At 33.1% G+C, this 12,966-nt stretch overlaps 1 protein-coding gene across 9 annotated transcripts in view; it reads right to left on the reverse strand.

Moving 5' to 3' along the window:
* The window catches only part of KCNT2 (potassium sodium-activated channel subfamily T member 2), a 375,231-nt gene that overhangs the window by 49,546 nt on the left and 312,719 nt on the right, over positions 1 to 12,966 (reverse strand). For all 9 annotated transcript variants that reach the window (XM_072814992.1, XM_072814994.1, XM_072814987.1 and 6 more), the window contains 3 exons: positions 10,408 to 10,509; positions 6,664 to 6,747; positions 5,648 to 5,776 (listed from right to left, as the gene is read on the reverse strand). In XM_072814992.1, coding sequence (XP_072671093.1) covers positions 5,648 to 5,776; positions 6,664 to 6,747; positions 10,408 to 10,509 — 315 coding nt within the window. The remainder of the gene's footprint in view (positions 1 to 5,647; positions 5,777 to 6,663; positions 6,748 to 10,407; positions 10,510 to 12,966) is intronic.

Genomic DNA, 12,966 nt, shown 5'->3' on the forward strand with positions numbered 1-12,966 from the left:
GTGGTAGAAGCTCTGGCATGGTGATATAGAATCAGGTAAAAAGGGGCAGGATCCAGCTGTACTCTATGATCCAACTATATCCAAGGACTGATTTTTGAGGCACTATATACACCTCCACTTTTATTCTTTGTGTTTGTATGAATTCTTCTACCAACATATAGCCCACCAAAAAACTGAGATTGTATCCCAGGTCTTTTTTACATTTTATAATTTTAATTATAAATATTCTCTATAATCCTTTGTCTTCTCAAAGATGTCTGCTCAAGTATTTAGTGTTTCCCCTACTCACACCGACAAAGCAAAATAGCTGTTTTTCTATATATAGAACATGAAAAGATACTGAAGACAGACTAGAAAATGATGTGGCATGAAATCCTGCATCAGCCTTTAAATTTTATTTTTTTTAACTCCATGAAATAAGGAAGCAAGGCCTAGTTTTTGCCTGTATTTATTCCTAATGCATTCTGATATGAAATGTCAGCACTTAATAAAAAATTATCCATAGAATAGGACAGAATTTAACACTTGAAAGTATAATCTGAAAAAATGATCAATGAATGGGTCTAATATGACTACCTATGATATAAATCTATTAGTTGTTTTTATTAGTCATAAATACATAGTTTTGTCAGAAAATCTTATGATTTGTTTTGAAAAATAGAAGCTTCTGCCATAATCATTTTTATTTCTGTAGAATGCATCTACTTTTATCTCTTTTAGCTGGATATGTAGGTCTTTATCTTGCTTTCTCTATAGCATGCTTGATTTGTTTTTTTGTCTTTTTGTTTTTTTCAGTTTCTGCTTTCATCTATTCACTTCACATTCTGGAAGAAAAAGAATTAATCTTTTCTACCTATTCCAGTACCTTTGCCATCTTTTATCATTTCAAAATTGTTCAAGTCTAATTCTGATTAGATCAAAATCAAGGGCATATTATGACTAAGTGCAATTTACAGATGAGCTATGTAAGAAACACGGTTACTGTTCATTTCCTGCATAAATTTTTTGTTGGTGGTGGTGGTGATACTACATTCCTAAATTTAGTTAATGACTTTGTTATTTTTATAATTGCTTAATTATATATATATTTAACTCACTCTGAGATCTCTGGCAAGTGTCACATCTTTCTTAAAGACATTGAGATATGTAAGACATTCTATAGATTTCATCTTCCTGAAGAAATCACTGTGAAACCTCCTAACCCATTCCAGGTTACCCTTATGCCTGATGGTCTTTTCACTGCCATCCTGAGAATTTCCTTGGCTTCATATTTGTTGCCTGGACTCCACAAAATGTGGAGGAAACCAGACATTCTGTGGAGTCCAGGTAACAAATATTCCTTTCCTAGTATTCATTCCTTGTAGTGGGAGTAGTTTCCTTAGAAAGCAGGCATGGTAGAATGTTTTTGAAGACAATGCTGAAATACGATTTATCATACTCTTATAGGTTTGATAGCTTTAGCTGAATACAGAATTCTAGTTTGGAAATATTCCCTCAACATCCTGAGGGCATTGTTTGTTCCCTTGTCTTCTGGATTACAGTGCTGCTGCTGAAAAATATCAAATATACTTTGCATGTGACCTACCCTTTGTTCTCCTCCTGCATCTTCTCTTTTCCTTCAATATTCTGAAAAATTATGATGCTATGTCTTGCTGTGAATCTATTTTAATTCATTATAGTGGGCCCTTGGTGACGCCGTTTGGAAATTAACACACTATTAGTCTGAGATTATTCTTAAATAATTACACTGATATTTTACTGCATTCCTTCTGTATGAAAGTGTTATCATTCAGATCTTAGACCTCCTGGATTAGTCCTCTAATCCTATCTTTTCTTTACTGGTTCCATGTTTGAATTTTTGCTCTTGTTTTCTTTGGTGATTTCCTCAACTTTATGATACGAACTTTTTTACCTTTGCTATAATATTTTCAGTTCCAAATGTTTTTTCTTTCCCCTAAATGTTCCTTTAAAAAATTAGCTTCCTGGGGTGCCTGAGTGGCTCAGTTAGCTAAGCATCTGACTTGATTTTGGTTCAGGTCATGGTGGTGAGATCAAACTCCACAAGGCTCCACGCTGGGCACAGAGCCTGCTTGGGATTCTCTCTCTCCCTCTCCCTCTGCCCCTCCCATCTCCTCCTCCTCTCTCTCTCTCTCTCTCAAAAAAAAAAAAAAAAAAAATGGAGGTTCCTGTTCATCTTCCATCCTTACAATACTTTATTTTTCTATTAATACTAATTATAGCTTTTCAATACATAACTTCACTAGTATATATTTACCATATCATACAATTCTCAAACATAAAATTCAAATATTTAGTAAATTTACCAAGTTGTATAATCATCACCATAAATCAGTTTTAGAATATTTCCAATACCTCAATAAACTCCATCATGTTCATTAACTGGCTCCCCATTTCCTCCACCTCCCCGTGACTTAGGCAATCACTAATCTGCTTTCTCATCTGCATATATTCATTTTTATGACATTTCATAAACATGGAATCATACAATTTGTGGTCTTTTGCATCTTCCTTCTTTCATTGGACTTAGTATTTTTGAGGTTCATCCAAGTAACAGCATATATAAGTAGTTTCTTTTTATTGATAAACAGTATTCCATTGTATGGACATAACACATTTTGCTTATCTTTTACTAGTTGATGGACATTCAGGTTGTTTCCAAATTTTGGCTATTATGGACAATGCTGCTAAGAACATTTGTATGCAAATCTATGTGTGGATATATTTTCATTTTTCTTGGATAAATGCTTAGGAGCGGAAGTATTTATTTTGTGTTTTGAAAGTGTCTTCTTCCTCAATGACCTTCTTTCATGTTTTTAAATTTCTTGTTTATTTTATGCAGGTTCATTTGTGGTTCATTCTATTTCCCAACATTGGGAATTTTTAGTTGTTTTCTCATATTTAAGAGTAGGGGACTAATAAAATTTATTAATAGCTCTGGGTAAGATTATTTTTACTGAGTTTCGTGGTAATCACTGGATTACTGAAAGTCTCACGTCTACATCTTTAGGTGGTCCACTTGCATTGCTCAGATTTCCCAGGAAAGATCTCTAATCTGCTGCAGAAGGATATAGTATACAGAATGTACCTTTCACTTAGCTCTCTGAATTTAGTGTGGTATTATTGCCCTCAACTGTCCCCCAGTCCACAGTGTATCTGTGTACTCTCTCCAGAGAAACAACATTCAATCTTTGCCAGTGCAGAGTGACGAACTATACTACACCTGTGTGAACTGTCAGGGGAAATGGGTATCTGACAGCTATTTACAGAAGAATTTGTTAGACTCTTCAATTCTAATTATTAGATGAAGTTTCTACCTCCTGAAATTGGCTTCTTTCCTTAATTAAAATAAGAGAAAATTAACATTTGAGGCAATGATAAATCATTTTAATTCTAACACTTGACTTTTCTTGAATGTCTGATATTTGAGAAAGATGGTAGAATGTATGAGCCAATCTTTCATCTCACTAGAGACACTAAGGTCTTATTCTTTGTTTTTATATGATCAGAAAAAGAAATTTTCCTCTTCATACAAAATCTAGTGCCTTTGAGTTATTATTTAATTGATGTGCTTTTTTAAAAAAATAAAAGATTAACTTAAAGGATAGTCACATTAATGGCACTTTTGCATCTTGTAAAACTATGATTGAAGACACTGTTCTTCATGTTATCTAAAACCTTTTAAATAAGAAAGAATATAATATACGTGTTCTTTTAATAACAAATCTTCCTCAAGATTAATTTTTATCCTTTCATGTATCAGACTATAATTACTATATAATTCAACAGTTCTATTTTTGCCTTACTTGCCAGGAAAGTAAAAGTAGAATTTTGGCTCGATTGTAGCACTTGGTTCATTTTAGATGTAGGATAACACTAATTTTGCTGCCTCTATTAATATATTTTTTGTAAAGAAGTCTTGGTGACTTTATTTTTATCTTTAATTATTTAGGTTGCCTCAATTTTTATACAATATGCAGAATATAAAATTAAGTAAAAATATATATGCCAAAAGATGAATTCAACATAGGAAGACAGGAGATATCATTGTTATTTAACTCAGTTTTCTCTTATCTCCTCAAGGATGTACATTTTTCATATAAGCTAGAGTTTGGAGGATTTATAAACATTTTATTAAAGGATCTTTTTTGTGATGGGAGGAAGTGACCAAAATGTAATGTTAAATGCTCCTTGATGGCAATACAAATACTCAATTATCCTTTCCCTATCTATAATGTGAACAGCACAAAACAAAGTCCCTTAATAATATAAAATGATAATATGAATATGAACTTGACCGAGGGCAGAATTTACTATGTCCAAATTCACAAAGCCTTATCTCATTATCATGAGATAAGAGCATGATAATACTCTGCTGAATGGAAACGTCTTTGTATTTAACAAGCTCAAATAAAAAATGAATAATTGCTTAGGTGTGAAAGCACTTGTCTTCTCTTAACCTTTAATCAAATAATATTTTTTAGATACAGTATTCTTAAAATTTTATGTGTATCTGGCCAAATTATCTTATGAAGTACAAAGATGGCAATAAAGTTCTCTTTAGCATGCCTCATCTACCAGTGGAACCACCAGGAAGTACCTCAGGAAAGCTGAATAATTTCCTACTGTCCTCAGTATTACTTATTTAAATATCAAGCCATAAAGTTTAGCAAGTAAACAAAAATTCACTCCTATGCTCATACGCTTTCCATAAAGCTCTTTTTTTCTCTGTATAGATTCACTGATTTTAACACAAACCACTTTAATGGCTGCATGGATTACTGAAAGGTAAATAACAGATCTGAGCTTCTGAGTTAATTTTGCATAAGACCAAAAATAGATATGGGTAACCAAAATTCTGAATAACTTTGAGGTATTTGAGAAGAAAAATATTTCAAGAACATAAACCATAATTTATATTAAATAATTTTATAAATATTGGTAGGATAGCGCATTTATTCAAAATTTTTATTTCATAACAGAATCTAATTTAAAAGGTGATATTTTACCAAGAATATAAAAACTATTTAGAATCACATAATGTGACATCAGTGTGGATATATTTTTAGCTGTAGGAAGCCATCAGAAATTTTGTTCCATATTAATAGATTCTAGTTTGCTTTTAAAAATACTGAGTTTTCCTCTAGGAAGGTCTGGTACTACTCTTGAAATTTTATCTTCACTTCAGAGTAGTCTTTAATCTAGAGTTTGAGAAATGTGAATTTCAATGCTTACTAAATTTGTTTTACTTCCTTCCAAATGTGTATATATGAAATGAGGAGTATATTAGAAAGCTATATGGCTTGCCCTGAAAACTGCTCTTACGTGTCAAAAGGTTACTTAAAATTAATTTGCTTCCTGACAATGTAGACATGCAAAATCTTAGATTCCCCAAAAGGCATTTACAGCTCAAAGTTCACAAACTCTAGAATAATCCCTTAGCCAGCAATATTTTGATATAGCTTACTGGAACAATTAGTTAAGTTTTTTACCTCCGAGAACTGACACTGTGTGTTCAGAGAGCATTCTTTCTCACTTTGACATTTTTTAGAAATCTGTTCCCAAGATTAGGAATGGCTATATTCAATCAAATTAATCATTAAACTGGAATATTTTGGTATTTCCAAACCTCAGATGTAGTAAGTTTCTGAGATTCAGTCCTGTAGATCCCAATGGGAACATCTCCAGTAGAAGAGCACAACTTCTGATAAAGTCTGGCATAAGTTCTGATCCATAGGTCATCTTCGGTGATTTTCATCTATAAGATATATGAATTATTTACATATTACATTTAAAAAATAAAAACTCCGATTATTTTTCACTTTTTAAAGGAAGAATGCATTAATATTTTGAAACCTCAAAGTGACATAAACGCTTATGCACGTACTGAACTTATTCATGCACTCCACCTCAGGTTACCCCTGGGGCTCCACAAACTTCCGAAGACCAACTACTCAATTTGTGGCAGCACGACATTGTATTAGTTCAATATTGGTAGACAGTAGTCACTGGTAATTGACTGGGAGATGCTGGAAAACATATGTAAGTTTTTTTGAATGTTGCAATGACTACTGGGTGCTACTAGAATTTAGTGGACAGAGTCTGCTGATGCTACAAATCTTTAAGTGCAAAAGAGACTCCAGCACAAAAAGAGATTTTCCATCTGAACTCCTAAGAATACTCATATTGAGAAAGAGATGTAACTAGATGAACATAGGGCTCCCACACAGAAGGTATAAGTACTAATCCCTCTTTGCTTATCATAAATCTGAATTATTAGCAAGTCACTTCATTGAATGTACTTGTATATAGTAAACTCATTTATCAAACTAAGGGGTTAAACTTAATGATTGCTGTTTTCCTCCACAAGATGGCATTCTATGTCAGAAACCAGCAGTCTCAAATGCCAGCTAGAAAAAAAAATGCAATTGTTCTGAATTTTGTATAGAATGGGTATTTTTGTGATTATTAATTTAAAATGTTTTCCCTGAAAATTTTTTAAAGAATTAAAAAACTATGAAGATACTCTTTGAGCACATATTAGAAGGGAAAAAGTAACATACAAGAGTTAGCCAAAGTACATTATAGGTGGATTTCAGAAACATTTATTAGAACAATCTTCTATTCTAGCAAATATTAACTTACGGAACAAAGAAACCCTGATCCTGGTGTAGTGTCCAATCCCAAGAGAAGTCTGGTGATAGAAATCATATAATCCTTTACAAATGACTGCAATATAAACAACATATGTATTTATTATGTGTATGAAATGTACAGATTAGCTCAGTGAGAACATCTTACCATTTCTAAAAGGTTACTTCTCATAACACATCAGTAAGCCCCCACAAAAAAGGAAATGAAAATCTATTCTGTCTGTGTCTTAAATACATAGAAACAGTTAAGCTATACATAAGGAAATATAGGGAATAATTATTTTCCAGAATATCCGGATATACTTAAATTTTATATATGCTATTAGACATCATAAAAACATATTTTAATTAGAATTTTTAATAAAAAACTATGAACTAAAATGGAGAATATAAGAAAAACTTGAAAACTGAAATTTGCAAGGAGATATTCCAAAAGAATTTTTAGGATTAAGCTCTTTGCTAGTAGAATACATTTTTAATAATTCAGTAAATCTAAATATTAATTATTTAATAGTTTAGTATTAAATATCATTATCAGACTATTAAATGTGTTAGCATATAAGATATATTTTGATGTATTGCCAGAACACAACTCAACAGTTTTAAGTTAACAATGCTGCCAATTTCTTGAATTTATCCTTAGTTCTGAGTGAAAAGAAAAACTTTCAACAGATACAAGCACAGTTCCCCATGACATGGAAAAATTATTTAACAGATTGTATGAAATGACTGTCTTGAATTTGACCTTCATGTGTTGAAGAATTTAAATATTCATCTAGTTATTTTCCATAGCAAAAATTTTCTTTAAGTTATACTACTTTTTAAATTTACTAGACTCCTTTGTTCATTACTATTTTACCAACAGCTAACATCAGAAAACTAAACCTTGCTGTCTAAACAAGAACAAAAGAAAACATATCCATTCCCTTTTCTCAGGCCAAAGAAACGGCAGTGTGGTTTTGAGGTGTGTTAGTGTCCTGGTAGTTAGAATGTGAACTAACAGGAGGCCACCAAGAGCAGTGGTGACACGTACCACTCATCTTCACCTATAACTTGGTATGTGCTAAAGATGGGGATTTTTAAAGCACATTCTCAAGCACTTAAAACTATTTTCTAAAATGAAAAACTGAAAATACTCATGGGGGAAAAAAAAGTCAGCTGAAGTTTTGGCAAATGACTATTATACGTTATTTTTGACTTGGATGTGCATGCGGCTGATTCGTTTACTGCATTTCTCACTGATGCATCTCTTGTCCAGAGGTCATTTGTCCTGCAACTTTTTCAGGGCAAAGACAAGAGGCAGGAGTGACCAAGAAGACAGGGACAGCCCCACTTGCTGTTATAAAATCCATGCACTCACTCTCATGGAATTCGATCACAGAAGAATCTTTCTCAGTTTTACTTAGTATCTATTTAATTGTATTTCAGATAATATTTTTTCTCCCTCGGCACCCCTCCTCAGGTAATACTTATTTTTTTCATCATTGGTTTTCCAGCTCCACAAATATGAAAATTAAGAAAATTGTTAAAAATATAAGTGATCTGTGTTTCAAGCGAGAAGGAGAAAGGCGGCTATTGAGAAGATATTAATAAAGAAAAACAATTTTCTGGTAAGTTAAAAAAAGTACAAGAAACTCAAACATTATACAAATGTGGAATTATTTACCACAGGGACAAGGTTGTGAGTAATTGAGTGAGATCTGCACGGCCTGAAAGATGAGGGTTCACACTAACTACCTGATAGTTTGTCTTTCCGGGCCCTTGTGTCTCATCTACATATTGCGATTGATCACCCTGTCTACGTCATCATTTTCTTTGAGGATGCAAATGAGACAATGTCTAGGATAGAATTACATTAATAGTAAATCACTGTACCATTGTAATCACTAATAATAGTTCTTAAATATATAATATAGACATTTATCCTCAAGAAGATAGATTCAAATCACTAACCAAAAAAATTAGATGACCTTTAGTATATTTTAAGAATATACTTAAACTTGGCTTAAGTATACCAGGAGCAAACTAAATGGTTCTTAATTGTTGCAAAATCTTTTTTATATTTTTTCTAAGTAGGCAGTAATTAGTGGATATTTAAAATGTCCTTGGTTTATCAGTTCACTGACATCAATTTGGTGTCTTATTTTTTTTAATGTGCATTATGAAGAAAGTTGTCTTTGTTTTAACATAGTCATTTTGTTCTTACCTTCTTTTTTTTTTTTTAGTCTGGTAATATACTTATTATACAATCTGAGGAATTATATACCTAATTGCTAATATCGTTTTTTAACCCATAAATGAGTAACCTTTATCTATCTGAAAAATGAACCATAACATATCTAGTCTGATGTCAGGCAAAGCTAAATAGGCAGTTACTACTTTGAAAATTATTATTCTGCTTCACCCTTTCTGCAGTAGCTTCAGAAAACACCTAACTTCCTGTACATGATTTACAAAAAAAAAAGCATAAGGTAAAAATGAAGAGAAGGAAATAACTACTGCTTTCCACTTCTACAGAACAATTTCCTTTCTATTTTGTCTATTAGACCTTCTCATGAGATTTTATTTAAACATAAGATACAAGGGCTAAAAAATCTGAAAACCACGGTGCAGAATGGCATCAAGCATTTGATTGCTATTGACATATAATCTTCAGTTTCAGCACTGCTCTTCAAACCATTCCTCCCCTCAAATCCCCTTCCCTACAATTCAGAAGTATGTGTGCAGTAATGGTGTGTGGGGTGGGAGTCCCGCTCTTGGAGTGCCCAGATAATGTGTCTGGTAACTTTAGGGTGAACAGGAGTGTTTATTCTCCTTTGCCATGTTTGTTCCTGAACTCATCTGGCATAAGCAGATGGTTTGTGACATTGCGAGAGGCATATTCATGGGCATAATTAGCCCAAAAGTCCAGTAGAAAAGCTTTAACTATCTTCTGATTAGTTTATTCAGTCAAGCATTGCAGAAGAGGCTATATAAAATACATAATCAAAAGGAAAAGAGCCCAACGAAATGTTTGAATGCTTAATTTGAGATTAAAGTTACAAAATAATTTAAAGCTCCATGAATATCTGTTTTCTCCTAATAGAAATATTTATAAATTCTCTGATTACTTGAATCAGAGAATATGAAATGTCACTGCTGTTCACCTTTCTGGTACAGTTAAAAAAATATATATATATTGGTGCAAAACAACATCTCTATAAATTTCTTAGCTATGATCAAATGACAATGTTGTTTGGCATTCGGGAGCAAACTAAATAGTTCTTAGTTGTTGCAAAATCGTTTTTATATTTTTTCTAAAGTAGGCAGTAATTAGTGGATATTTAAAATGTCTTTGGTTTATCAGTTTACTGACATCAATTTGGCATCTTATTTTTTTAAATGTGCATTATGAAGAAAGTTGTCTTTGTTTTAACATAGTCATTTTGTTCTTACCTTCTTTTTTTCAGTCTGGTTATAAGCAAAATGTATTAAAATGTCACAAAATACGTAGGACACTGATGCTAAAGAATGACTAAAAATTACTTCATAGATTATTCTGAAAAGTAATATTTTTCTTACATGACACTTTATAGGCATATTTGTCATTAAAAAGACAAAATAAAACACGGAATTACTTCCAGGGTCCATTTTACGTGAACAGCTCCATGAAAAACACTAGACGGATTACTCGTTTAATAAAATCTAAATGAAATTAGAATAAACATTTTAGAGAAAAAAAAAAAAAGAAACATACCTGATAGAGAAGAGTGTCCAACATACTGATGCTAAACACCCTCCCAGCGGCAAAAGGCAGCCGAAACATAAAGGCCAAGTTAGAACCTTTCTCTCGTTCTTTCTGTTCAGAAGTTTGAAATAAAAAATGTGTGAGGATTCTATATTTTACGCTTTTCTGCTTAAGTTTTCCTGACATATGTGAAGAAGATATATTCATTATACAGGTGTTAGCTATCAATGTGCGTTACTTCACATATTGTAGTAAGTGTATTTAGCTGTATTTTTAATATGTCCCTTTAATTTTTATAACCAAGTTTTCTGAATCAATGAAAATACCCAATAATTAAGGAAAGTTAACCTTCTCATATACTAAACATGTATTTCCTCTTTTTTTTTAAACTTTAATTTAAATTCCAGTTACCATACAGTAAGATATTAGTGTCAGGTGTACAGTATAGTGATTTAGCACTTCCACACAACACCCTCTGCTTGTTACAACATGTGCCCCCCTTCATCCCCATCACCTACTTAACCAGCCCCCGCCTGCCTCCCCTCTGGGAACTGGCAGTTTGTTTTCCATAGTTTTTTTGTTGTTGTTGTTCTCCATAGTTAAGAGTATTTATTTTACTCCCCATAAATATTTCTGCAAAGGACTTGAGGTAATATAATAAAAGGAACAAACACAATAAAAGCATTTAATAAGATGTTTAAAAAAACCCTAAGGCCACATAAGACCTGGAAGTTTTGCTTTTGAATATTCTCATATGTGAGGACACAAAAATAGGCAGGTCGAAGCCACCACATCCAGTGGTTTCCAATTTCTGTCATCTGAGTTCTCATGTCTGAATGCCTTTTAAGCTGTGCCAGCTCCACCAAACTGCAACTGCAACTAAACTCTAAATGCCAAGAAGAGAAAAGAGAAAAGACAAAGAAAAGAAACAGTGCATGTGTGTGTATTACAGCGTATGGGAGTTTTCTGGGAAAAATTATGTTGCTATCATCTTCCCTTAATAATGAAGACAGGAGAGCAAATGTTGTGTAAGATTATAAGGAGTTTCTTAAGAAGCCAAGTTAATCTTGTACTTAGCAAATGATAATCTCAAAAATGTTGGTTTTATTTGTTGCCAACTTTACTTGGAGAGATAGATGCTGCTAAGCAAATAAAGAAAAATTAGCCCTTGCTCCTTGAGGCAATGGAAGGAAGCTCTTGTTTTTAATGTAGCAAATTTGGAGGCTCCTCAAGGGAAGGAAAGCCTCCCATACCCCGATTTTCAAACTATGTGCCAGAGAGTATGATTCAAGGAACGAAAGAGGGCTACTGCTGTTGCTTGTTGTGAAGGCATGAGGGTGACCTGACCCCTGAGCATTCCCTGGACAAACAGGTGAGGTTGGGACACAGAATTAGCCCTTCCAAGTAGCAAGAGGAGTTCCTGCACCACATCCACCACATCCATCTGGTTGAGAAGATATCTAGACTATAAGAATATCCTCACTTGAGACTGTAGGGAAAGGATAAAAGGAAAAATAACCAAGTGGTGCCCCAATTTGTGTCTGTTTCCATTATATCATATATATTCTCCAATTTTGGAGCCTAGGTGTAAAGAAAGCTTAGTTTGAACAGCACATGTAGGGCGTTTGCAGATGCTTCTCAGTTCTTCCCAGCATAGACTATTGTTGAGTCAAAGTGGCTGTCTGGTGAAATCCTAAAATTCTTTCCCCAGATTCAGGTTCCACGTCACCATGGATAACCTTCCCATCTTAGAGTTAGAGAATTCACTGTTCTTAACATCAATTCTGCAAGTCCTCCTTGCTCTCTAAATGTCTATTATGCTTCACACCCTCAGAAAACCCTTTTATACCCAGGGATGCTGCCCTTCTCCTCGTGTGAATAATTCTGCATTTGTGATTTACTTACAGTAGAGAAAAAACACCAAAGTAGAGAAAAAACACCAAAGATCTTACAACACTATTTTTGAGATCTACTAGTTTTAAAGTTACACACAAAAAAAGTAAGAGCTCAAGTTAACTCATTCCATCCTCATGAGAACACATTTCACAATTTCTTTCTTTACGTCTAGATGATGAAGTTAGATTAATTTCTTAATCTGTGCTTTATCAGTGTCATTTTTATACATGGAAAAAAATTAGAGAGGACTAATACTTAGTCTTACCATCCATTCCAGTGTGATTTTGTGACAATATCATTTATCTACCTGTCTGAATATCAAAAGCATCATATAAGCCAAAAGTTTTATACATTAGCAGTGGATAGTCCAAACCATAACTATAGAGGAATTTCATTTGGTCCACATATATTTACTGAGGTCTAATAAGTTCCAACATTTTACATAAAAGTCTAAATTTCTGATTTCTTTTAAATTTGGAAAATCTCATTATCATACCTCATGTAAACAACTGGCCAGAATTGAAAGCATCTGCTTCCTATGAGATTCATTCTTTCATACATCTGGATTCACTTTATTTATCTGTCTCACCTAACTGCGTGGTCAGGCTTTTGATTTCCATTTTGGAAGATAAGATACTTAGTTGGAAATGAGTCAAAGGATCTGTTAACTCA

This window comes from Canis lupus, chromosome 38, assembly GCF_048164855.1.
Source record: "Canis lupus baileyi chromosome 38, mCanLup2.hap1, whole genome shotgun sequence".
Taxonomy (NCBI): Eukaryota; Metazoa; Chordata; class Mammalia; order Carnivora; family Canidae; genus Canis; species Canis lupus.